The sequence below is a fragment of the Callospermophilus lateralis genome, chromosome 19 (assembly GCF_048772815.1).
Source record: "Callospermophilus lateralis isolate mCalLat2 chromosome 19, mCalLat2.hap1, whole genome shotgun sequence".
Taxonomy (NCBI): domain Eukaryota; kingdom Metazoa; phylum Chordata; class Mammalia; order Rodentia; family Sciuridae; genus Callospermophilus; species Callospermophilus lateralis.
In genome coordinates this window covers 7,470,956-7,494,067 of record NC_135323.1, presented here as the reverse complement: position 1 = coordinate 7,494,067, position 23,112 = coordinate 7,470,956, and the positions used below count along the sequence as shown (strand labels likewise).

The following is a 23,112-nucleotide window of genomic DNA, read 5'->3' as shown; positions in this document are numbered from 1 at the left end:
CCCTGATGGCCTCAACCCATGAGCCAGATCCTCTACTTCCTCAGCAAAGAGAGACTGGATTGGGACATTCAGAAGTTTTTACTCAAAGGAAATGGGAAAGTGGACCCTCTTGACCTGCCAGATTGGGAGTCCCACCCTTACTTATCCAGTGCTGGGGAACTACTGTCAGCCACTCTGGGTCTGGATCATCGTACATGTCTCCTGGCAGGGTCATATACACACTCAAGGAGGGCCCAGGGGTCCTGGAACCCTCCCCAGTGCCCTGCGGGTAATGGTACAGCAGCGGCTCTGGATGGCACTCAATGGCGGGCGGGTGGGCACAGCAGGGGGAGTAGTAGTGGCCTCTGCGGTGTCCTCACCAAGTATCCCTGTCCCACTCAGGAGTGAACCCAGCCCTTCAGGCTGCAGCAGCACTGCTGGGAGCAGACCGGTCTTGCCACTATATCTGTGAAGGAAGACAGGGCTTGGTCAGGGAGTCCGGTATCCCTGCTACTCTGGGCCCACCAAAGTCTTTCCCCTGCACACCTGCAGAGCCACCAGCCACGGTCTGAAGTTTGTAGCACACGAACTCGTGCCCCCACAGGCACTGAGAGCTCATCATCACGGCTGCCTTCATAGGCACGGGAAGCACAGAACTGGGTCCCTGGGGATGAGTGTTATTTATGGGTCACTGAAGCTGCAGCAATCAGAGTCCTACCTTCCTGTGGGCTTAGCTGTGGGCACCAGGCACACTCTGGGCCCTCGCCACACATAGTCCATCATTGGTGGGCCTGGGGGAAGAGAATTGGGCTCATACCAATGGTTCCCAGGGTCAGGCCTGCCTCTTTGTCCTGGCCTAGGGCCACCTCCTCCAGGTAGGGAGCTGGAAACCAGGCTGTCTGTAGGTCCTCATTTTCCACCAGCCACCAACCTGCATGAGAGGTGAGGGAGGGGATCAGATCCTAATGTCCACTCAGATTCAGAAGGCCATGGGTTCCTGTTGGCCCTACCTGAGGGGTGTCGCAGCAGCACATCCAGGCTTTCCTGGGCCCCTGCAAGGAAAGGCCTGCCCTGTGTATCCTGGGTGCAAAAGGGCTGCAGGCAGCGAAGCCTCTGAGCCTCCAGGCTGTGGATGGCAAGACTGTTGGCAGGTTGTGATAAAGGCTCCTCTGGGGCAGGCAGGATCACCAGGCTGAGAAGGGTAGCCCAAAGGTTGAGTGGTGGGAATGGGCCTGACACCCTAACCAGTCAACACAGCCTCCAGGCCTGCCTCTTCAAGGACTTGCCAACATGGGTGTGTGGGGGGGGAGGGGGGAGGTTAGGCACCTTTCAGGAGGCAGCATGGGCTCCAGATCCAGGGGTTGCGGTGCAAAGAAATTGGTGAGTGCCAGGCTCCTAGATACCCGCTCAGCAGTGGCCAACAGCGCTTGTGCATAGGTATCCAGCAGCCGCAGGCGTGCTAGGCCGCGGCCTGTGCGCCCCCCTCGAATTAGCAGTGGTGTGTCTGTGGGCACAAGAAGTATACGCTGTGGTGTCCCGTCCTGCACCAGGCTCTGCCTTCCCCGCTCCCCTGGGACCCTTGCAGCCTGACCAGGAAGCCTAGGAAGAATGCGGTCAGATCTCCGCAGCAGGCCTGCCTCCACCGGAAAGGTGTCCTTGAGGGTCTTCTGCAGGGAAGAGGGAGACATGAGACTACCAGAGCACAGTCCTTGGTAAGTTGGGGGTCCCTCTCGGGGATCACAGGGCTGGAAGCCCAAAACAAGCAGGAAGGGTCTCTGGTGGTTGCCTGGAGGCCTCGTGCCCAGGTCACCTACTTGGAGCTGTCTGAACTCGCCCCAGCTCCTGCGCACAAAGGTGTTGCTGCCGTCAGACCAGCGAACGGAAAACGCGAACGTCTGGGGAGGAAAGGTGGGTACCTCGGTGGTTGGACCTGACACCCCCATCTTCTCCCCCTTAGGACTAGTGGAGACCCAATGCCGTACCTGGAGCCGCTGCACCTGCACCAGAGCCACCGCGCGCACAGACAACGGGTGCCGAGGGCTAGCCATTACTGGCCCCCCTGGCGTGATTCCGGAGTGTGGAGAGCGAGAGCAGCTGAGGATCGAGAGCAGCTGAGGATCGGAGGATCGCGCGGCCTACCTGACCTTCAGGGGGCTCCAGCAGCCGGAAGAATGGCTTGAGGGGAATTCCCGCAGGTGCTCTCAGCCTGGTCTCTGCAGAGCTGCCACGCCTCTCCCCAGGTCTTTCCGCTTTCCCGGCTGTCTCCCAAGCCCAAGGCGGGAAGGAGGGTGGCCAGGGGAGGGGACAAAACCTGAAAAAGGGCGTTGGAGGGGCTAGGACTGCCACCTGGCACCCTCCCTCCAGAGTCTGACTCATCAAAGTGCCGCCTCCCCTGGCCTCTCCCCTCCCAGGGTGTACCCAATAGCCCTCTCTTTGAGTCACCTGTGGAGCTCTGCAGTTGTAGTCTGGAACCAAGGACCCGGTGCTTAGGACTTCAAGTGCATTCTCTGGCTTAATTTTAATGTGGGAGAAGGAAGGGTCTCCATGTTCCCAAGTCAGAAGAGGAAACTTAAGATAAATGAATAATTACTATGAGTTTCTCTGAATAGGTTTAGGGAGGGACGACCTCATAAGCCAAAGCCCAGGGGTTCTGTTACAGTGGGGAGACTTGGGGCAAGATAAAGAAAGTCCATCTTTTGGTGACTTCACTTGAGTGTTGGGGAAGTGGTCACCAGGACTGTTTTGAGAGCCATCTCTGAATCCATGTCACAACTTACTGTAAATATCATCTCTGTCATCAGGCCTATTTCCCTATCAGCTGGGGTGGAGGAAGCCCTATAATCCCTGGACAGAGGGCTCACCCAGGAACCTCACCTCTCTGGGCTGCTTCCTTATTGTGGAGATTTCCGGAGCCTGACCCACTCTGAAGCACAGAGGTTCTTCCTGGTGCTGGCATCAGGATTCCCCTACTCCAGGCCCTCCAGAGATTTAGTTTCTGGGTTATCCCTCTATGAAACTATTTCGGCCTCAATAAAGGGTCTTTGTGTGTCCATCCCACTAGGGCTCTTTTTGAACCCCTGGAAACTTCCCTAGTCTTAGCCCAGGCAATGAATATGTGACAGTGGCAGAGTGCCTTGAGCTCGGCTGTCACCCTCCCTTCAACCTCAGCTGAGGGCATGCTGGCCTGGTGGGGTCCAGGGTAGGATAGCTCCTGCTCCCCTGAGTAGGATTCCAGCTTGACATGACTACAGCCATCTTGGTCATTAACTCCATCTTTCCTCCCCCACAACACTGTCATATATTCCAAATCCTACAGGATTAATGAAATCATTAAAATGGACAAAACTAGGCATGGTGGCACACATCTGTAATCCCATCTTTGGGATTATAATTCAAGGCCAGCCTAGGTAACTTAATGAGATCCTATCTCAAAAAAAATTTAAAAGCCTGTGGATGTAGCTCAGTGATAAGAATGGCTCTGGGTTCAATCCCCAGCACCAGGAAAAAAACAATCTGTTTCCTGCCAGGCACTTAGGCCTGGACTATCTCTCTCTTTTTTTTTTTTTTTTTTAAAGAGAGAGTGAGGAGAGAGAGAATTTTAATATTTTATTTCTTAGTTTTTGGCAGACACAATATATTTGTTTGTATGTGGTGCTGAGGATAGAACCCGGGCCGCACGCATGCCAGACGGGCACGCTACCACTTGAGCCACATCCCCAACCCCCCAGACTATCTCTTAAATGCTTGAAAATTTTTGAGACAGCCCAGATACATTCAAGTTGGACTTGGGTTATCTTTGCTGTCTTAGATATTAAACCCTTTCCTCTGTCTGAGGATGTGGGAATCCTCCTGTCGCTTTTTCTGTCAGTCCCTAACAAACTTCACTTTGTGAAATCCTGGATTTGTCTCTCTCCCACCCAAGAACTAAGCAGGCCTGACCCCACTTACCTTCCTAGATTGGAGATCAGGTACATTCATGGTGGTTCGGCCATAGATTTGTCTGCTTCTTTCTTCAGTCTCAGCACTCTGTCTTTAGTAACCAAATTTTTCAAAAACATCCTGGAGGGCTGGGGATGTGGCTCAAGCGGTAGCGCACCTGCCTGGCATGCGTGCGGCCCGGGTTCTAGCCTCAGCACCACATACAAACAAAGATGCTGTGTCTGCTGAAAACTAAAAAATAAATATTAAAAAAAAAAAAAAAAAAAAAAAACCATCCTGGAACACAACAGAGAAGTTGGGGAAGTGTGGAGTATTCACAGCCATTGACCTTGAGGGATTCTGAGGCCCTCCTTCTGCACACTCCCACCAACTTTGGACCCTCTCCCCTTTTTCTTCCCTATAGCCCCTACCTTCTCTCATTTGGATAACTACAACAGCTCCCATCACTGTGGATGGCAAGGGGTCCATCACCTCTAAGAAATCCATTCTCCACTGGGCATCATAGCTCATGCCTATAATCATAGCAACTCATGAGACTGAGGCAGAGGAACTTAAGTTCTAGTCCAGCATGGGCAACTTAGTGAGACCTTGTCTAAAAATAAAAAAGGGCTGGGGATGCAGCTCAATAGCATAGTGCCCTTCAATCCTGCAAGACATATTGTGAAATAAAAAGGGCTGATGGTGATGTAGCCTAGTGATAGAGGACTCTAGGTTCAATCCCCAGGACCACCAAAAAATAAAATAAAGAGGATGATGAGGAAAAGGAGGAAGGAAATCCAATCTTTGTCAAACAGACATGAGTTCAGATCAAAGTGCCCTGCACCGAATCATCCAGCACCTTCCCACTGGTTTTTAAAATAAGTCTCAATTCCACCACAGCCAACAAGAAACCTGGTTGACCCTGGCCCACCAGCAGATTTCCTTCAACCTCCTCCTCCCTAGAGGCCCATTCTGCTGGCCTTTCTTCTGCAAAATGCTAAAATCCCAGGCTTGTCCTCGAAGGGGCTGCTCGGCTAATTTCTCATTGGTCAGGCCTCTGCCTAAGGGTCCCCATCTCAGGGAGGTTTTCCATATTTCCCACACAACATGCATGGCCCACCACACAGTTTGCAAATGAACATTTATTGGTGTGACTCTTTAGAGTTTTTCCTGTCTTGGTCACTAAACTGTAAGCTAAGAAGGTTAGGAACAGCACCTTGTTCTGGATCCTGCCGGCTCCTGGATCAGTGCTTGGGATAGAGTAGGTATTGCAGATACTTGTGGAATGAACAAATGAACGCATGGAGATAAGTTGCCAAGTTGTTTTAACAATCCCTCTTGCCTGCGCGGTCGCACTCCTGAAATTTCGGGAGGATCGCAGGCTCGAGGCTGGCTTGGCCAATCTCTGGAGACCCTATCACTAAATGAAAAGGGCAGGGGTACAGCTCAGCGCTGGCGTGCAGGAGGGCCTGTGTTCAATATCCAGTACAGCAAAACAAAGCAACCTTTAACCAGGCCGTAGGATGCGGAGGACAGTAGGCAGGCGCTTCCGGACCCGCGGCCGCGGCCCAACACCGCATCGCCGGGGCCCAGTGGCCCTGACGCTGGCCGAGGCCCGGGCCCCAGCGCGCCGCCTCTGTGCGGTCACGCCCCGCCACGCGTTGCCCGGCGCCAGGCCCGGCGGATGGGCGCCCCGCTCGGCCGAGGGCACAGAGCCTGGCCGCAGGCACGCGGGACGGTCCGAGCGAAGCGATGGGGGCGACGCGGGCCGCATCCCAGACCTCGCCTGGGCCCCAGTCCGAAAGCTCAACGCGGCCGCGGCTGCGGCCGCGGCGCGGCTTCCACACTACACTGCTCTTCTACTGGAGGAAGCGCGAGCGCCGCCACGGAAGGCGCACGCCAGTCCCGGGCCGGGGAGGGAGGCCCAAGGGCGCCAGCAGAGCGCGGACGCCTAGCCCCGCTCAGCCCTCACCCGCCGCTCCCTCCCGCGTCCCGCCCCCCGGCTCCGCGGCGCCCGGCACCTGCCCCCCTCCCCCCTCGCCCGCCCCCGCCCCCGCCTCGGGGCCCGCCCCCGGGCCCGCCCCCGGCACCTCCCCTAGCCCCGCCCCCAGCTCCTGCGGGCGCGCGCTGTCGGCGGCGCGCGCGCTGGCCTGGAGGCCGAATTGGAGGCCCATCTGGAGGCCGGGCTGGCCCGGCAGGCTGTGCGCGGGCAAGATGGCGGCGCCCGGGGAACAGGCGCGCTTCTGCCGCGGCAGCCTCTTCTCCTTCCTGCCCGGCGGCGCGCGCTCCGAGGTGACGGACGACCTGGCGACCGACGCGCGGGGCCGCGGCGCGGGGCGCAGAGACGCTGCCGCCTCGGCCCCAGCGCCGGCCGCGGCTCCCAACCCGGAGTCGCAGGACGCAGGGGGCGCTTCGCGGAGGCAGCGTTGCCGGGCCTGCGTGGACTTCAAGACGTGGATGCGGACGCAGCAGAAGGTGCAGATGCCCCGCGCGACCTCCCAGCCCTGGCCTTTGGGCCCACACCTTGTTCTCGGGTGCCTCTGCCAGACCTCGAGGGCCCAGGGCCCGCGGCGTGGCTGTGCCCAAACTTTGCCCCCACCCCCAGGTAGACCTGAACTTTGAGCTGTCAGCAGCAGGAGGGCCGAATCAGCTGCAGGGCTTCTGTCTGGAGTCTGGGCTGCTGGCTGGGGCTGAAAAGGAGGGAGCTAATTTCTTTATTTTGCGTTGCTGGGTTAAGAACCCAGGGCCTTGCGCATGCTATGCCAGTGCACCACCGCTGAGCTGAATCGAAGGGGGAACTTTATGGGCTTCTGGTTGGGGTAGAATGAACTGACCTATGGTCGGCCTACTTCTGCAGCGGGACAGCAAGTTTAGGGAGGATTGTCCACAGGATCGCGAGGAACTGGGTCGCCACAGCTGGGCTCTCCTCCACACCCTTGCTGCTTATTACCCGGACCTGCCCACCCCAGAACAGCAGCAAGACATGGCCCAGTTCATACATTTATTTTCCAAGTTTTACCCGTGTGAGGAGTGTGCCGAAGACATAAGGAAGAGGTGAGTTTCCACAGCTGCTTGCAGGCAACAGTGCCTTAGAACTGAAGCTTGGGCCCCCTGGCTGATGTCATAGAGAGGGGCCTAGGAAAACAGGGCAGAGGTGGCAGAAGGTTGCCTACGAGCTGGTGCTACTAACAGGGAGGGAATGTGTCATGTGAGCATTTCCTTTCTCTAAAGCCAGACTGCCAGGAACTGCTGCTGGATACAGCTGTGTCAGATTCCTGGGAAGGGCTTCCGTAGGGCCTGTCCCTTGCCCAACACTCCTGGATGCTCCCCCAGGTTAGCTAGGTTGCCTAACTTCAGGAGCTGAATTGCTACTTTTAAGACTTTGAGAGCCTAATGCTTTTGCTTCCAAGAGTCACATTTTCTTCACTGAGGCCCCCAAGAGTCTGAGCCTGTTCCCCTGTAGGCATTTCTAGGCTAGATGTGTGGGGCATAGCTGTCCTTGCTGTTTGACACCTAAACAGTTAAAAAGGTGTATTGCTGATTTGGGGTATCAGGCCGCAGGTGCTAAGAAACAGTTTTGCAGTTGTGCCTTGTCCTGCGCTTCCACACACTGCCTGGGGTCAGAGACACCAGTGAAGCGGCCTTATTATTATAAGATTGTAAAATTACCTAGTCTGTGCTTTAATGTCTTCCTCTAGGCTCTTTGCCAAGCTCCTTGGGTGGGTGTGGGAGCAGCCCTGGAAATCCACTGCATTCAGGAAACCTCTTGGTCAACTCTGTTCTCAGAATTCCTACCTCTTGGAGCATGAGGGCACTCCCAAATGTAGCTCACAGCAGTGCCCCACCTCCTCTCCCTTAGCACTGACAGCAGAACAGCCACTACCTCCTTACATCCTTCCTGTGCTCCCTCTTGCAGGATAGGCAAGAACCAGCCAGATACTCGCACCCGGGCAACCTTCACCCAGTGGCTATGCCGTCTGCACAATGAAGTGAACCACAAGCTGGGCAAGCCTGACTTCGACTGCTCGCAGGTGGATGAACGCTGGCGTGACGGCTGGAAGGATGGCTCTTGTGACTAGAGGATGGCCAGCCAGAGCCCATGGAGTGGCCAGACAGGGCCTATGGGCGCAGCCTGGCTGGTTAGGGATGGAGTGCTGATTAAAGTGCCTCTGAGCCGGAGCTTGTTGTGTTTCAGTTGGGTGGTCCCCAGGATGTAGCCCCTCGAACAAGTTTAGTATACAAGTGAAGGTGCTTGCTGCAGGCACCCCGTGGCCTCCCCCTGAGGCCCCATGGAGCTGCAAGTAAGGGGGTCAGGAGCAGCCCACACTGCCCCTTGCCATTCAGGATACAGCCTCCCATCCACTCCAAATTCTGGACCTAGTCCCCACACAGGAGGGCAGTGGGTCTGATAGGTTCTTTTTCCTGCTCTTGGAGGCCAGGCTGTTGCCTTCCCACTGTGTGCTGTGGACACCTCAGAGCTGTGGCCTCAGTGATGCTGTCCTGTTGTAGGAAAAGGCTTGAGGCTGAGCTCAATTCTATGCTCAGTCCCCACAGGGAAGAGCCCAGGCAGAGTTTTTCTCAGATTCCATCACTGGGGATCCTGGGGACAGCTTCCTCGGAATGAGACCAAAATAAAATGCTGGAGAAATGACTGAGGACTTGGTGTCTATGTGCTTTGTGCTGGGGTTTATTGGGGGGGGGGGGCAGGGCCTGCTGTTGCCTCCCATGCTCAGGTGGGCCCTCCTGACTGTCAGGGAGAGGTTCTGAGGTGGCAGCAGGCCAGAGTTATTACAGGAATAGCAGGGAGGCCCCAGTAGCAGGGGCAAAGGGAGCCAGAGTAGCTGAGGAGCAGTGAGGCCAGATGGCATAGTCTTGAAGAGCCCCAGTCAAGATGTGGCATGTACTCCCAGCCCCTATGACAAAAGCTCTTGGAAGGTTTAGACATGAGAAACGGCATAGAGTAATGTGCCTTTTGAAGTCCTGGCTGCTGGGCTGGGATAAGGCAAGGAAGTAGGTAGGAAACCAGCTGAAGGGAGGCTCCTTAGAAAGGAAGAGAATGCTGGATATATTGGAAGGTAGAGCCAGAGAATTCCCAGGGTGAGAAAGGAGCTAGAGGAGATGTGCTTCAGGTTTTGGCCAGGTCAGCTGGAGATGCTCAACGTCAGTAAAATGGAGATGGCTAAGAGTGTGGCAAGTCTTGCGTGACCTGGTCCCAGCTTTGGGCTTCCCTGGATCTGCTCAGCGCCACCCTTGGTTTCCAACTGGAACAGCCAGACACCAGATCCAGTAATCATAAGCCTCAGGCAACTTCACCTCTGAGGGCCAACTGTGGCATAGTCTTCTGTGCCTTCAGGGGAAGAGATGCTGCTGGTTTCTGAAGGTACTACCCAAAGGCCAAGGGTCAAAGGAGGTGGGAGATGTTGCTCCTCCTTCTTCTGCCAGGCATGGAGCTTCTCTGTCATTTGCCAAGGCAGCAGAGAAAGGATATATGCACATGTGCTGGGAACCAGTTTCAGGTTTCCTGCTGAAACTATGGTCAGCTCAGGACACTTATGTGCCATTCTTCCCTGCCTCACTTCCCCTTTTCCCTAACTGACCTCCCTAGAATTTCACCTCCTAATAAAATGTCAGTTTGCCTCAGACTGTTTTCAAGGGCATCCAGGCCAAGACAAGTGGAACCTGTGCAAGGGCAGGTTCTGGCTTCTAATGGCACTTGAGAGCTGTTACAGAAAAGGGGCGAGTACAGAGGGAGAAAAGTCAAGGAACACACCTTGTGTCCCTAAGGCTCAAAGGTCACAGGTCCAGCAAGAGGAGGGGTCCAAAAAGGGCTGCCAAGAAGGGCCTGTGATGGTGGGGATGTAACTAAGTAGTAAAGTGCTTGCCTGGCATGCCTGTGGCCCTGGGTTGTATCCCCAACACCCCAAGAAATGGTCCCATGACGTAATGGGAGCATAAGAGGAGGATGACTTTAAGAAGTGCTTCCTGGCTGGAGGTAGTGGTGGTGTAGACCTGTAATCCCAGTGACTCAGGAGGCTGAAACAGGAGGATCTCAAGTTCAAGGTCAAGTCTCAGCAATTTAGAGAGACCCTGTTTTGAAAAGAAAAAAAGAAGTGTGCCTTGGAGGGAGGGACTGGAAGAATCAAATTTTCCCCTAGGATTGGCAGATGGAGGTCACGGACCACCTTCAGTCCAGATGTAGTTGGAAGCTTGATTATATTCGGTTTCAGAGGAAAAGGAAAGACAGGTATTGAAAGCAGAAGATAACAACTCAAATTACTGCTAAAGGAAGCAACTGGAGGGAAGTGGGGACAAGAGCTGAGAAATGGCATAGAGTAATGTGCCTTTTGAAGTCCTGGCTGCTGGGCTGGGATAAGGCAAGGAAGTGGGTAGGTTCTTTTCAAAAAAGTACAGCATGTTTGGGTGCTGACACAAGCAATGGAAGAAGATGGGGAAATAGAGAACACAGGACTATTTGCTGCCTGCCAGTGAGGAGAGTGGGACTGGATGCAGATGCCAATCATTCAGCACAGGTGTCTCCCACAGGTCTGGATACAGTGTAACATCCAGACACAGTGGCCCACAGTGGCCCACACTGCCCTCTGAAGAATGGACTAATACTCCTACCTCACAGGATGAATGAAGCACTTGGCACTGTACCTGCTCAGCACAGACTGCTTATTCCTGATCCTGGTCCCAGAAGGCCAGAAACAGGTGACTGGGAGGCTTTTCCATGACCCCCACTGCAAACTTGATTCTCCATAAGATTCTAGACCCCCTAACAGGAGGGTCAGGAGGGAAGAATGGCCTCTGCCATTAGGGGGTGTTTGTCCAGGGAAAGGCACCCACTCAGGCCAGCAACATAGGAGTCATTCAGGTTCCCGCCAGGCTGGTCTGGAAGGAACACAAGGGAAGGAGCCCTGTCATTGAGCTGGGAATCTGTGGGAGACCTACTAGGGGCAGGACAAGGAGGCAACAGCTGGCCTGAGCCCCACTTCTGCTACTTCTCCATGCCCTCAACTCGAGTAAGTACTTCAGTGACAGGTCAATGAGGGAGACTTAGGTGTCAGGAGGGCTCTTGCAGAAGGACAGGAGCAGAGATGTTCAACACCCGGGCATGCTGGCCGTCAGCACTGTCCTCCAGGCAAGCTCTCTTCCCTGTCAGGGAAGCTAGAACCTTCAGAAAGAGAAGCTAGGTGCCAATGGTGGGGGCAGGTGTCTCGCTAAAGGACCCCATTTAACTATCTCTGGTCCTCTGGGAACAGGGCCAGGGAGTAAGATGGGGGGCTTCAGTTCCCCCTTCACACTCACCAAAGGTCTCTCTGCTCAGAGGACCAGGGTCAAATCCTTGTCCTTTGGCTCATCCTCCCAGCCACTGCAAAATCTGAGACCAGTGCCAGCCTCCCCTTGCCCCATGGGAACCTGGTGGTCAATCCCCAGAGAATGTCTCCAATTCGGACCGGGTCAAGCAAGTAAGGGTGGGCGGTGCGGACGCAAGCAAGGGCTCAGTCCTCGCGCGTGGACGCGGTGGGGGGCGGCTGGCTCGGCCCCGCCCCGCGCGCCCCCGTCGTGGCCGGCGCGCGCTCCCGGGACTCGGCAGCAGCGGCGGCGGCGGCTGCGGCAGCAGCAGCAGCATCCGTAGCATTAGCATCCTCGGCAGCAGCCGCGGGCGGCCTCGGACTGGACCCGCCGGACAGACGGACAGAGGGTGCCAGGGGCGCGGGGCCGCCGAGGCCAGCCATGGAGGGCGCCTCGTTCGGCGCTGGCCGCGCGGGGGCCGCCCTGGACCCCGTAAGCTTTGCGCGGCGGCCCCAGACCCTGCTGCGGGTCGCGTCCTGGGTGAGTGGCCCCTGCCCAGCCTCCCGCCCTGGTCTCGGGCCCCGCCTCTACACGCGTCCGAAGTACCCCCACCCAAACCCTGCCCCTCGCCCCTCACCCCTCACCCTCCTCCGCCTCCGGCCCCTCCCCCCCCGCCGCAGGTTGGGGTGACGTCACCGGGCTGGGCGCGCCCACCTGCGGGCGGGGGAGGGGCTGGTAGAGACTGAGGGACCTTGAGAGGTCACCGCCGGTTGCCCCCTACCCCCGATTTCTCCATCGGTCTGACTCCAACCCCCTTCCTCAGCCTTCTCTCGGTTTTTCTTGTTCCCACGACCTGGAAGTGGGCACAGGGGTGGGAACGAGCTTTGCCAAGGGGCTTGAGCGCTCAGCCCGGGCTTGGCTGGAAGAAGGGGCTGCAGGAGCCTCCCTCTCCCCCCAACACACATCCGCCAGGCCCCCTTGAAGGGACCCGACACTTCTCAGGCCCCAGATCCAGCTGTGAGTTGAGGGAGGGGTTACTAAGGGCTGGGGCAACCGGAAAGGGCTCTGCACCTGGAGGGCTTCCTGGAGGTGGTGCGGGAGGAGCAGCTGGGGGCAGTCTAGCCCACTGGGGCATGCCTTGCTGCTTCTCACCCTCTAGAGAAGAGAGATGGGAGGTGGGTGCCGAGTTCTGGTCTTGTCCAGCTGGCGCCTGCCGCACCTCCGTGCCTGTCTTTGAGGAGGGCGGTGCCCGGGGTGGGGCAGGGGCCCCTGGACTTCTCGGTGGAGAGACTGACCAGACCAGAAAGCAAGAACCAGGCTTCTCCCCGGCTTTTCCCCCTCATCAGGTCCCTCAGAACTGGGGTGGGAAAGGAGTGAAATGATGAAGTTGAGAAGGGAGATCTTTTCTCGAAAACTCAGGCTGCCCAGAGCCCAAGAACAGTGTCTGATTTAAAATTATGATGGTCTACCTCCTACCTGCCTCTCCCAACTGGTGGGCAGGAGGAGGTCCTGAAGTTGGACTGAACCCCAGAGGTCAGTGGAGTCACCCTTTGAGCCCAAAAGCTCATCAGTAAAATTAATGATCACAGATGGGGGCCTTCCTCTCTCAAGTGCCCACTACTGCTGGAACAGTGTTCTTGTACTGAACAAGACCAGAACTCGGCACCAGCCTGTTTACCCCATATGGCCTGCTAGAGGGCAGGCCTCACTGTGGGGCCAGCTGCCCCTCTAGCTACAACCAACCTCTCCTGGCTCCACTCCTCCCTATCCCTTCTAACAAATGAAGCCCTGGAATCAACATCCAGGTAATGGCTCCTGTTTCCACACTCTCAAGTGGGTTCTGGGGAGCCCCATCCTTACAGAGAAGCCGGGTTGTGTCTCAGCCCTGATTCTTATGAGCCATGTGACCCTAGTAGATAAGTCATTTCACCTGTTGGAGCTCAGTTTCCCCAACTATAAAAGTGATAAGGATAATGACACCTTGGTAGGGTTAGAAAATTCAGTGAGCAAAGGTATATAAAGTTGCACTTTTAACACAGTGCCAGGACTTATTAGATGCTCACTAATGGTTCCTGTAGCCAGTAATTACTAAATTCGTGAGGGGTGGGAAATATGCGCCCCATGCTTCAGGGGAAATGCTGGAGCAGGCCTTGAGGTGTGGTTGCTGGTGGTGGGTGGCAGAAGCCCAGGATCTGGGCTGTAGGAAGGGGCCTGGCACAGGGCCTTCAGAGCCTTCGGCTGCTTATAGGTGTTCTCTATCGCGGTGTTCGGCCCCATTGTCAACGAGGGCTACGTGAACGCCGACAGCGGCCCGGAACTGCGCTGCGTCTTCAACGGGAACGCAGGTGCCTGTCGCTTCGGCGTCGCGCTGGGTCTCGGGGCCTTCCTCGCCTGCGCCGCGTTCCTGGTGCTCGACGTGCGCTTCCAGCAGATCAGCAGCGTCCGCGACCGCCGCCGCGCAGTACTGCTGGACCTGGGCTTCTCAGGTGGGCATGGCCTGGCAGAAAGGGCGTGGCCCGGGGTGGGGAGAGCCGCTCCCTGAGGGGTGGGCCTTGCTCCAGAGCAAGGCTGGCTGCTGGGGGGGCGGGGCTGGCGGAGGGTGGTGGGCGGGGCGGTTCCCAGGTGAGCGGAGGCAGGACCTGAGGTCCTGTGACCCAGCGCAGGCCTGGCGAGGCGCCGCCTGACCCCGAGTGGCCGCCCGCAGGGCTCTGGGCCTTCCTGTGGTTCGTGGGTTTCTGCTTCCTCACCAATCAATGGCAGCGCACTGCGCCCGGGCCAGGCACGGTGCAGGCGGGGGACGCAGCGCGAGCAGCCATCGCCTTCAGCTTCTTCTCCATCCTCAGCTGGGTGAGTGCGGGCCTCGTGGGCTGCGGGGCGGGGGTTGCCCCGGCAGGCCCCGGCTGACCCCTGCCAACCCCGGCTCCCCGCCCAGGTGGCGCTCACTGTGAAGGCCCTGCAGCGGTTCCGCCTGGGTACCGACATGTCACTCTTCGCCACAGAACAGCTGGGCTCTGGGGCCGGTCAAGCCTACCCTGGCTACCCGGTGGGCAGCGGTGTGGAGGGCACCGAGACCTACCAGAGCCCACCCTTCACCGAGACCTTGGAAACCAGTCCCAAAGGGTACCAGGTGCCCGCCTACTAGCGTCTGACAATCCCGGACCAGGGCCCAAAGGCCACCCCACCAACACAGGTCCCAAGTCCTCCTGGGGCCTCTCTGGAGTCCTAGAGGCCCAGCACCAGGGACAGAAGGGGTGGCCACTGTGGGCCTCGCGATCCAGGAGGGGATAGAACCCCTGGAGTGCCTGGGCTGTCCCCATCAAGTTCTTGTAGGCCTAAGGTCCTGAAAAGGAGACAATGTGGCCTGGAGTGGACTGTCCTGGGAGAGAGGTATTCCCTTCATGGACCAACTGACCGGGAGCTCAACTGTCCACTCTGAATTCAGAGGTCCAGCTGCCCTCCACAGCTCAGTGCAGGGATTGTACAGGACCAGGGACACTGGCCCATCCTGAGTCCAGGGATGGTGGCTATTGTTCTGCATTCCAGGTCCCTGTAGGTAGTGACTGTTCTTGCTCCTATTGTGGTGGTTTGTCATGTCCAGAGCCTCCCTTCATTTCCTCTCACAGGCTCACTAGACCAGCCTAGTCCTGTCTGTGTTGTGATTGTGGTCAACTCTACAGGTTTCATCTCATAGTGCTCCACAAGCTGCACCTCTCTCTGTGGCCTCTGCCCAGGTATAGGAAGTTCTGGTCAGGAAGGCACAAGAAAGCTATGTATGGAGCTGGGTACAAACCCTTTAGCCCAGGAGTAGGAACAGGGTACCTGGGTGCTGGGCAAAAAAAAGCATCTCACAAGGAGAGAGGCTAGAGGTCACATATGCCACAGTGCCCCTGGAAACAGCCATTCCTGCAAACTGATTTACCCTGCGTCCTGGATCAGACCCTTCCTTCCCACCCTGCACCCTATGTAAGGCCCAGCCCCAGATGGGGGTCCTTGTGTGTAGCTGCCTATTCACGCATTGCTTGAAGCTGGCTTTTCACATTAAATCAAAACCACACGCGTTGCCATATTTCATTCTTACAGACAGATGCCTCCCTCGGGAGTTGCAGTTGAGTGACAACCCTGTACATTGTAGCATAGACCAAATTATGTGTGAATATTTAAGTGAACATGTTTACAATTTTTGTATATATGGATCTCTCCCTTCCTCTTCTGAAAGAATAATCCATGGTTGTGTATTTTCGGTGTCTCATGTTCTGAGTGCAACTTCTTTACAATAAAGACTGTAAATGCGTTGACCGTGATCTGGTTGCTCCTAGAATCATTACACTCCTGGCAAAGTTTCTAGCCCCTGCCCGTCTTGGTGCCAGGACTGGGGGGTACCAGGACTCAGAGGCTAGGAGGGAGCAGGAGGAACAGATTCTGGAGTCTCAGGCCCATGCCCCTCCAGTGGATCTCACTGGTCCGGGTGGAAGCCTGCTGTTCACAGCAGTCTCTGGAATGCTGGGGTGCTAGGGAGATTCACCCTTTTCTTTCTTTCCTTTTTTTTTTTTTTTTTGAACCAGGAATTGAACCTAGGGGTTCAATTGTGGTCACATCACAAGCCCTTTTTATTTATTTTTGAGACGGGTCTTGCCAAGTTGCTAAGTGCTGAGGCTGGCTTTGAACTTGGGATCCTCCTACCTCAATCTCCCCAGCCCCTGGGATTACAGGACTGCACGTGCCTTATCCTTTCTTATAAAAGCAGTATTTTCTGGGACACAGGTCCCTCTTTGAAAGTGGACTTTACTGCTGAAGCTCAAGTTCATTTCCATGTCTTCTCCACACCGTCTCTCTCCCCCATGCCTCAGAAATTTGGCCTATATTGCATGTGCATCTGTGTGAGTACACGTGTGTGTGTGTGTGTGTGTGTGTGTGTGTGTGTGAGAGAGAGAGAGAGAGAGAGAGAGAGACAGACAGAGAGAGAGAGAGAGAGAGAGAGAGAGAGAGAATACAGCCTAAATTTTATTTATTTATTTTTGGTACTGGGTATTGAACCCAGAGGCACTTAACCAATGAGCCACATTCCCCAGCACCCCCCCCCCAACACACACCACTTTTTTTTTGTTTGTTTGTTTAATCAGAGATTGAACCCAGAGGGGTTTAACTACTGAGGAACATCCCCAGCCCCTTTATATATTTTTTTTAAATATTTATTTTTTAGTTTTAGGTGGACACAATACCTTTATTTATATTTATGTGGTGCTGAGGATCGAACCTAGTGCTTCATGCATGCTAGGCAAGTGCTTTGCCACTGAGCCACAACCCCAGTCCCCCTTTTTTATATTTTATTAGAGAAAGAGTCTTGATGAGTTGCTTATGGCTTCACCAAGTTGCAGTTCTCCTGCCTCAGCCTCCTGAATTGCTGGGATTATAAGCATGCACCACTGCACCTGACCCTTTTTTAAATAAATAAATAAATAAATATATATATATATATATATATATATATATATATATATATTAGTTATACATGGACACAATATCTTTATTTTGTTTATTTATTTTTATGTGGTGCTAAAGTGTAATTGTTCTGAAACTAGTGCCTCACATGTGCCAGGCAAGCTATGCCACTGAGACACAACCCCAGCCCTACCTGACCCCCACCCCCTCTCTCTCTCTCTCTCTCTCTATATATATATATATATATATATATATATATATATATATATATATATATATTAGTTGTAGATGTTATTTCTTTATTTTTATTTGGTACTGAGGATAGAACCCAGTGCCTCACACATGTGAGGCAAGTGCTCTACCACTCAGCTACAGCCCCAGTCCCCCCCCTTTTTTTTTTTTTTTTTTTTTTTTTTTAATTTTAAGACAGGGTCTCACTAAGTTGCTTAGGGCCTTACTAAATTGCTGAGTCTGGCCTCCAACTTGGATCCTCCTACATCAGTCTCCTGAGTTGCTGGGATTATAGACGTGAGCCAGCACACCTGGCACTGCTTTATTTTTAAGAGTACAGATCAATGGCATTAATTAAACTCTCAGTGTTGTGCACCCATCGTCACTGTTTCCAAACTTTTACATCACCTTACCAGGAGCTCTGTACCCATCAAACAGTCACTGTCTAGTGCCCTTCCCTGCAGTCCCTGGTAACCTCTAGCTTGCTTTGCATCTCCATGAGTTTACCTAGTTTATTCTCATTAGGTGGGACCATAATATTTGTCTTTTTTTGTGTCCAGCTTCTTAAGTGTTGTTTCAAGTTCCCGTGCTATAGCAGGTTTTGGTGCTTTTCTCCTTTTTATGGCAGCGTAACATTCTGCTGTATGGATGGACCCTTTGTTTATCCGTTTGTTGAGCTCACTCAGGTTATTTTCATCTTTAGGCGATTAGGCTGTTGTGAATAGTGCTGGTGAGCGTATCCATATCCATTGAGTTTTGTTTTTAATTCTTTGGGGTATAGACCTAGGAGTGGAATTATGGGGTCATATGGTAACTTTTGGATCAATGGTACACTTTTAAATAAATATCTTAGTATTGGGCTTATTGATTGATTGCAGTGCTGGGGATTGAACCCAAGTTCTTGCACATGCCAGGCAAGTGCTCTGTCACTGAGCCACATCCCCAGCGATGCTACCCTTTTGAAACCTGCCTTTCTTTTTTAATACTTTGTATGTGCATTCAAAAAAAATGTACCTTTTGGGGGTTTTATCAGCATACCATGTTGCACACTTTTTTTTTTTTTTTTTAACCTCCCGTGTGTTTTGGGGAGTGTCTGCTTTGTCACATTTAGCTGTGGCCCATCCTTCTCCAGCTCTATGATAGGTCCTCACCCTGTCTGCTCACAGATGGTTGCCAGGTGCTCCCAGCATTTTGCTTGTCTGAAGACAGTGCTGCATGGAGCTCCTGATTTGCTCAGGGTCATTGTTTCTCCAGGGTTTATTCTAGAAGGATCCCAGTGTTCATGGCCTCTGAGCACTTGCTCTCTCTCTCTCTCTTTTTTTTTTCTTTTGATACCAAGGATTGAACTCAGGGCACTCAACCACTGAGCCACATTCCCCAGCTCTATTTTGTATTTTATTTAGAGACAGGGTCTCACTGAGTTGCTTAGCACCTCACTATTGCTGAGGCTGGCTTTGAACTCGAGATTCTCCTGCTTTAGCCTCCTGAGTCAGTGGGATTATAGGCGTGTGCCACTGCACTTAGTGCTCTCTTTTTAAATATATATATTTATAGATGGACACAATACCTGTATTCTATTTATTTATTTATTTGCAATGCTGAGGATCAAACTCAGTGCCTCACACGTGGCTAGGCAAGCACTCTACCGCTGAGCCCCAGCCCAGCTGCTCTGTTTTATTTTAGGATCTTAAGGTGAAGAATACCATCTCAAAAGTTAGGGAAGACATATGATGGAAATAAAGACTGTATTACTTGCAGGTTCTGGGGGCACAGCATGCCTAAAAGCCATACACAGGGAAACCAGGGAGTGTATGGAGAGAAGGAAGTGTTCCCATGGGCCAATGCTGTCATTAGGGGTGGGAGTTCTCCCCATAGGTATCCTGCAGTGAGGTTTAACCATTGGCGTGGGTTGCAGGTCACACAATGACTGAGGTGGAAGTTGTGGCATTCTGCACTGTCCATATAGGGACTAAGGGTCAGTGGGACTGACAGAATTCATCTAGCTGTGCCCCAGGGATGAGGTCACCAGGGAGCAATTGTAGGAGGCAGATACCTGGATGGATGATATTGAGGGTCTCAGGTGGGGCAGGAAGGTGTAGGACTGGAAAGTGTGACTCGCTTCTGGTCTGAGGAAGTCCAGGGGTGTGTGTGCTGGGGACTGAACCAAGGGTCTTGCAGAAGCACCCAGGCAAGCGCCCCACCACTGAGCTACACCCAGCCCCGCTGGATGTAGCTACAATGAAAACTAAGGTAATGTAAACAAAAGCTACAGCCACCTCTTCCCAGCCCCAGGCAACCCCTGCAAACTCTGGGGCATCCTGGTGGCCTGGGTGCAACCATCTCCTGGTATGTTACGTTCCTTGACTTTCATTCTGCCGTCCTTGTCATATGGGAAAAATTTTTTTGGAGGTAGGAGTCTTCCAGTGTTGCTCCAGGTTGGCCTTGAACTCTTATGCTCAAGTGATCCTCCCTGCTGGGACTGTAAGCCACTGCACCTGCTGTTACAGAAATTCTAACTGTGGGTGCAAATCTCATTTTCATGGTTTGATTATTCACAGCCCTAACAAGGTTGTTCCTAACCCCCCCAGGGTCATCTCCAAAATTGCCCTTTATTATTATTATTATTATTATTATTAAAGAGAGAGGAGAGAGAGAGAGAGAGAGAGATAATTTTTTAATATTTATTTTTTTAGTTATTGGTGGACACAACATCTTTGCTTGTACGTGGTGCTGAGAATCGAACCTGGGTCGCACGCATGCCAGGCGAGCGCGCTACCACTTGAGCCACATCCCCAGCCCCTTTATATATATATATATTTTTTTAATATTTATTTATTTATTTTAGTTTTCGGCGGACACAACATCTTTGTTTGTATGTGGTGCTGAGGATCGAACCTGGGCCGCACGCATGCCAGGCAAGCACGCTACCGCTTGAGCCACATCCCCAGCCCCCCTTTATATTATTTTTAATGTTGTTTTACAAATGTTTAGTTTTTTCTCCAAACTTTTTATTTGGAAATAAGTGTAGATTCACTGAAAATCAAAGGGGGAAAAGAACAGTGAAGGGAGAGGGAAGGAGGAGAATCATGAACTGTAGTCAATTTCCTGCAAGTAAGAGTTTGTCAGGATGAACCCAATTGCTATGTATAACAAATGTATAACTATAAGGCAGAAAGGAAGGAAGGAAGGAAGGAAGGAAGGAAGGAAGGAAGGAAGGAAGGGTGAGCACAGTGAGTTCCTGTGCTTTTTTTTTTTATATTTATTTTTAAGTTTTGGGTGGACACAATACCTGTATTTTTTTTTTTTTTTTTTTTTTTAATGTGGTGCTGAGGGTCAAACACAGTGCCTCATGCATGCTAGCTGAGCTCTGCTCTACCTCTGGCCACAACCCCAGCCCCTCCTGGGCACTCTTTGTCCAGTTTTCCATGGGAGGATCTTGTTCTGCTGCAGTGTAGTCACAGAACCTGCTGCTGACCTTAGCAGTCCAGAGAACTGGTACTGGTGGCCAGTCTTACAGGGACTCATCTGCGTTTGCTCATGCGAGTGGTTCTGAGCTGTTTTCTCAGCTATATAACCACACCCACATTCAAGGTACAGCACTGGTATTATGGCCCAGCTCCCTTGAGCTCCCCTCCAGAGTCCTGCTTCCCCTCTGCCCCAGCCCCTGGAAACCACTAATTTTATGATTTTAAGAACATTACATGAATAAAATCATACAGCTGGTAACCTCTCGAGATGGGCTTTATTCACCCAGCATAATTCCCTTGAGCTCCATCAAATTGTGTATATTAGTAATTTGCTCCTTTTAATTGCTCAGTATTCCATGGCAGGGATGTACACAACAGTTCAGCAGTTCGCCCATTGAAGGGTGAATTGGGTTTGTTCCAGTTTTGGCGCAGTTACAGAAAATGCTGCTATGACAGAGACAAGGTTTTGCATAATTGAGCATAAGTTTTTATTTCTCTGGGATATATGCCCCAAAGTGCAATTGCTGGGTTGTACAGTAAGTGCATGTTTAGTTTTAAAAAATGGAAAACTACTTTCCAGCTTCTTTAATTCCCTCTAAGCTTTTTTTTTTTTTTTTTTAAGAGAGAGAAAAAATTTTTTTTAATATTTATTTATTTTTTCGGTGGATACAACATCTTTTTATGTGGTGCTGAGGATCGAACCTGGGCCGCATGCATGCCAGGTGAGCGCGCTACTGCTTGAGCCACATCCCCAGTCCTTTAATTCCCTCTAGAATGTTAATACATGTACATGCCACAGCGTCTGAATGGAGAGAGATGAAGTATGTCCCCACCATCCCTGACAACAGCTCCCCTGTCTTGGGGGCCCCATGTGTCCTGCCAGGGACAGCTTGTGCATATAAAGCAGGTATGTATGTGCACATTCCTTTTCCTAAAATGTTAAAATTTGGGATCTTCATATTTAGAACTCTAATCTACCTTTAACTTAGCTTATAACTGCTGTTTTTATCACAATTTTTTTAAAAAAATTTTTAGTTGTAGATGGACATAATACCTTTATCTATGTATCTACCTATTTATTTATTTATTTTTGTGGTGCTGGGGTCAAACCCAGTGTCTCATGCATGATAGACAAGCACTCTACCACTGAGCCACAGCCACAGCCCATCATTACAAATTTATTATCCACTGAAGAAAGGCCAGTTATTTCTTTTTTTTTTTTGAAAATATTTTTTTATATGGACACAATATCTTTATTTATTTTTATGTGGTGCTGAGGACCGAACCCAATGCCTCACATGTGCAAGGCAAGTGCTCTGCCGCTGAGCTGTAACCCCAGCCCAAGTCCAGTTATTTCAATCTCAGTAACTTAAAAGAGCATCCTTCCCCACTGATTTATAATACCAGCTTTCCCCAGTGAAGGATTTTATAAATGCATGGATCTGTGACTGCATTCTCACTGTTCTCCCAGTCCCTCCCTTGTTGGTATAGCAAAATCATACTAAATAGACCAATGTACATTGTTATCTTGATATTTTCTAGACCATGAAATCCATTTCTGTGTAATTTTTTTTTTTTTTTTTTTTGCACCACCATGCTTGGCTCTGTGTTCTTTTTTAATCATCATCATTGGAGTCCTGATATATCCAGATGTGGAATTTTAAGTATTCATCCTGCTCAGTGCTTGGTAATTTTTCCCCTTCTTCAGTATTGGGAAAGCTGTCATGATCTCTCCAAAGTTCCCTTTCATCACTCTTTCTAGAGCTGAGCTTCCAGAGCCCCATTCCATGGGCTCTCCTTTCTCCTCAGTTCCATTCTTTGCCATATCGTCCTAGGGAGACCTTCCCCAACTGGTTCTGCTTGCTTCTGAACCCATCTCTTGGAATTTTAGTCTTAAACACATTTATTTTCTAAGATTAAGATTCCTAATTGCTGGGCCAGGGATATAGCTCAGTTGGTAGAGTGCTTGCCTCACATACACAAGGCCCTGGGTTCAATCCCCAGCATCACACACACAAAAAAGATTCCTCTGGCTGAATGAAACACAGCTAAGACCCATCTTGAGCAGGAATTTTTTTTTTTTTTTTTTTTTTTTGAGGGGGAAGATACCAGAGAGTACTTAACTACTGAGCAACATCCCCATCTCTATTTTATTTTGAGACAGGGTCTTGCTAAATTGCTGAGACTTGCCTTGAAATATTGATCCTCCTGCCTCAGCCTCCCAAGTTGCTGGGATTACAGGCATGTGCCACTATGCCCAGCCTAAATGTGTCTTCTTGTTTAGGTTTACCTTTAATAGCTTTTTTTTTTTTTTTTTGCACTGGCCTGTGGATGTAAACTTCAAGCCCTTGATTTTTTCTTTTTTGGTGCTGGTCATAACCTAGGGCCTCATGCATGCTAGGCAAGCACTCTACCACTGAACTACCTTCCCCAGTTGGAGCCATTCTTTTTTTTGGGGGGTGAGGAGGGGTGGTGGATACTAGGGATTGAACTCACTCAGAGGCATTCAACCACTATTTTGTATTTTATTAGAGACAGGGTGTCACTGAGTTGCTTAGTGCCTCACTTTTGCTGAGGCTGGCTTTGAACTCATGATCCCCCTGTCTTACCCTCCCGAGTGGCTGGGATTACAGGCGTGCACCACCAAATATAGCTCAAGCCATTTTTTTTTTTAATATATATTTTTTAGTTGTAGATGGGCACAATACCTTTATTTTATTTCTTATGTGGTGCTGAGGATTGAACCCAGGGCCTTGCACATGCAAAGCGAGTGCTCTACCGC

General features: G+C 52.0%; 3 protein-coding genes across 8 annotated transcripts; 2 read left to right on the top strand and 1 right to left on the bottom strand.

The window, feature by feature from the left end:
* Window positions 1-77: 77 nt before the first annotated feature.
* On the bottom strand, window positions 78-5,514 carry Noxo1 (NADPH oxidase organizer 1). 3 transcript variants are annotated; one of them, XM_076840451.2, is made up of 10 exons: window positions 3,928-5,514; window positions 2,422-2,547; window positions 1,962-2,290; window positions 1,794-1,874; window positions 1,571-1,646; window positions 1,306-1,483; window positions 990-1,171; window positions 797-910; window positions 526-643; window positions 78-445 (listed from the first exon to the last, which is right to left on the bottom strand). In XM_076840451.2, exons 3-10 carry the CDS (start codon window positions 2,025-2,027, stop codon window positions 223-225), a joined length of 1,038 nt encoding a protein of 345 aa, XP_076696566.1. In that variant the 5' UTR covers window positions 2,028-2,290; window positions 2,422-2,547; window positions 3,928-5,514; the 3' UTR covers window positions 78-222. The 3 variants fall into 3 exon arrangements, with proteins under 3 accessions (XP_076696566.1, XP_076962134.1, XP_076696565.1); XM_077106019.1 differs by having other exon boundaries at window positions 1,571-1,874; window positions 3,928-4,149; window positions 5,114-5,514; XM_076840450.2 differs by having other exon boundaries at window positions 1,571-1,874.
* Window positions 5,515-6,066: 552 nt separating this feature from the next.
* Gfer (growth factor, augmenter of liver regeneration) lies at window positions 6,067-8,548 on the top strand. 4 transcript variants are annotated; one of them, XM_076840257.2, is made up of 3 exons: window positions 6,067-6,372; window positions 6,788-6,951; window positions 7,814-8,548. In XM_076840257.2, the coding sequence occupies exons 1-3, from the start codon at window positions 6,112-6,114 to the stop codon at window positions 7,974-7,976; spliced, it is 588 nt and encodes a 195-aa protein (XP_076696372.2). In that variant the 5' UTR covers window positions 6,067-6,111; the 3' UTR covers window positions 7,977-8,548. The 4 variants fall into 4 exon arrangements, with proteins under 4 accessions (XP_076696372.2, XP_076696371.2, XP_076696374.2 ...); XM_076840256.2 differs by having other exon boundaries at window positions 6,755-6,951; XM_076840259.2 differs by having other exon boundaries at window positions 7,819-7,971.
* Window positions 8,549-11,634: 3,086 nt separating this feature from the next.
* On the top strand, window positions 11,635-14,335 carry Syngr3 (synaptogyrin 3). Its single transcript, XM_076840685.2, has 4 exons — window positions 11,635-11,733; window positions 13,442-13,679; window positions 13,898-14,040; window positions 14,126-14,335. Exons 1-4 carry the CDS (start codon window positions 11,635-11,637, stop codon window positions 14,333-14,335), a joined length of 690 nt encoding a protein of 229 aa, XP_076696800.1.
* The last annotated feature ends 8,777 nt before the right edge of the window (window positions 14,336-23,112 follow it).

Bases quoted from the DNA above. Each gene is read 5' to 3' on its own strand.
- Gfer (XM_076840256.2), top strand. From the start codon at position 6,112: ATGGCGGCGCCCGGGGAACAGGCGCGCTTCTGCCGCGGCAGCCTCTTC. The intron at 6,373-6,754 runs GTGCAGATGCCC...CTACTTCTGCAG, and splicing joins GGATGCGGACGCAGCAGAAG to CGGGACAGCAAGTTTAGGGA. The intron at 6,952-7,813 runs GTGAGTTTCCAC...TCCCTCTTGCAG, and splicing joins GCCGAAGACATAAGGAAGAG to GATAGGCAAGAACCAGCCAG.
- Syngr3 (XM_076840685.2), top strand. From the start codon at position 11,635: ATGGAGGGCGCCTCGTTCGGCGCTGGCCGCGCGGGGGCCGCCCTGGAC. The intron at 13,680-13,897 runs GTGGGCATGGCC...GGCCGCCCGCAG, and splicing joins GCTGGACCTGGGCTTCTCAG to GGCTCTGGGCCTTCCTGTGG. The intron at 14,041-14,125 runs GTGAGTGCGGGC...CTCCCCGCCCAG, and splicing joins TCTTCTCCATCCTCAGCTGG to GTGGCGCTCACTGTGAAGGC.
- Noxo1 (XM_076840450.2), bottom strand. From the start codon at position 2,027: ATGGCTAGCCCTCGGCACCCGTTGTCTGTGCGCGCGGTGGCTCTGGTG. The intron at 1,875-1,961 runs GTACGGCATTGG...TTTCCTCCCCAG, and splicing joins TGCAGGTGCAGCGGCTCCAG to ACGTTCGCGTTTTCCGTTCG. The intron at 1,484-1,570 runs GTCAGGCTGCAA...TTGTGCCCACAG, and splicing joins CATTCTTCCTAGGCTTCCTG to ACACACCACTGCTAATTCGA.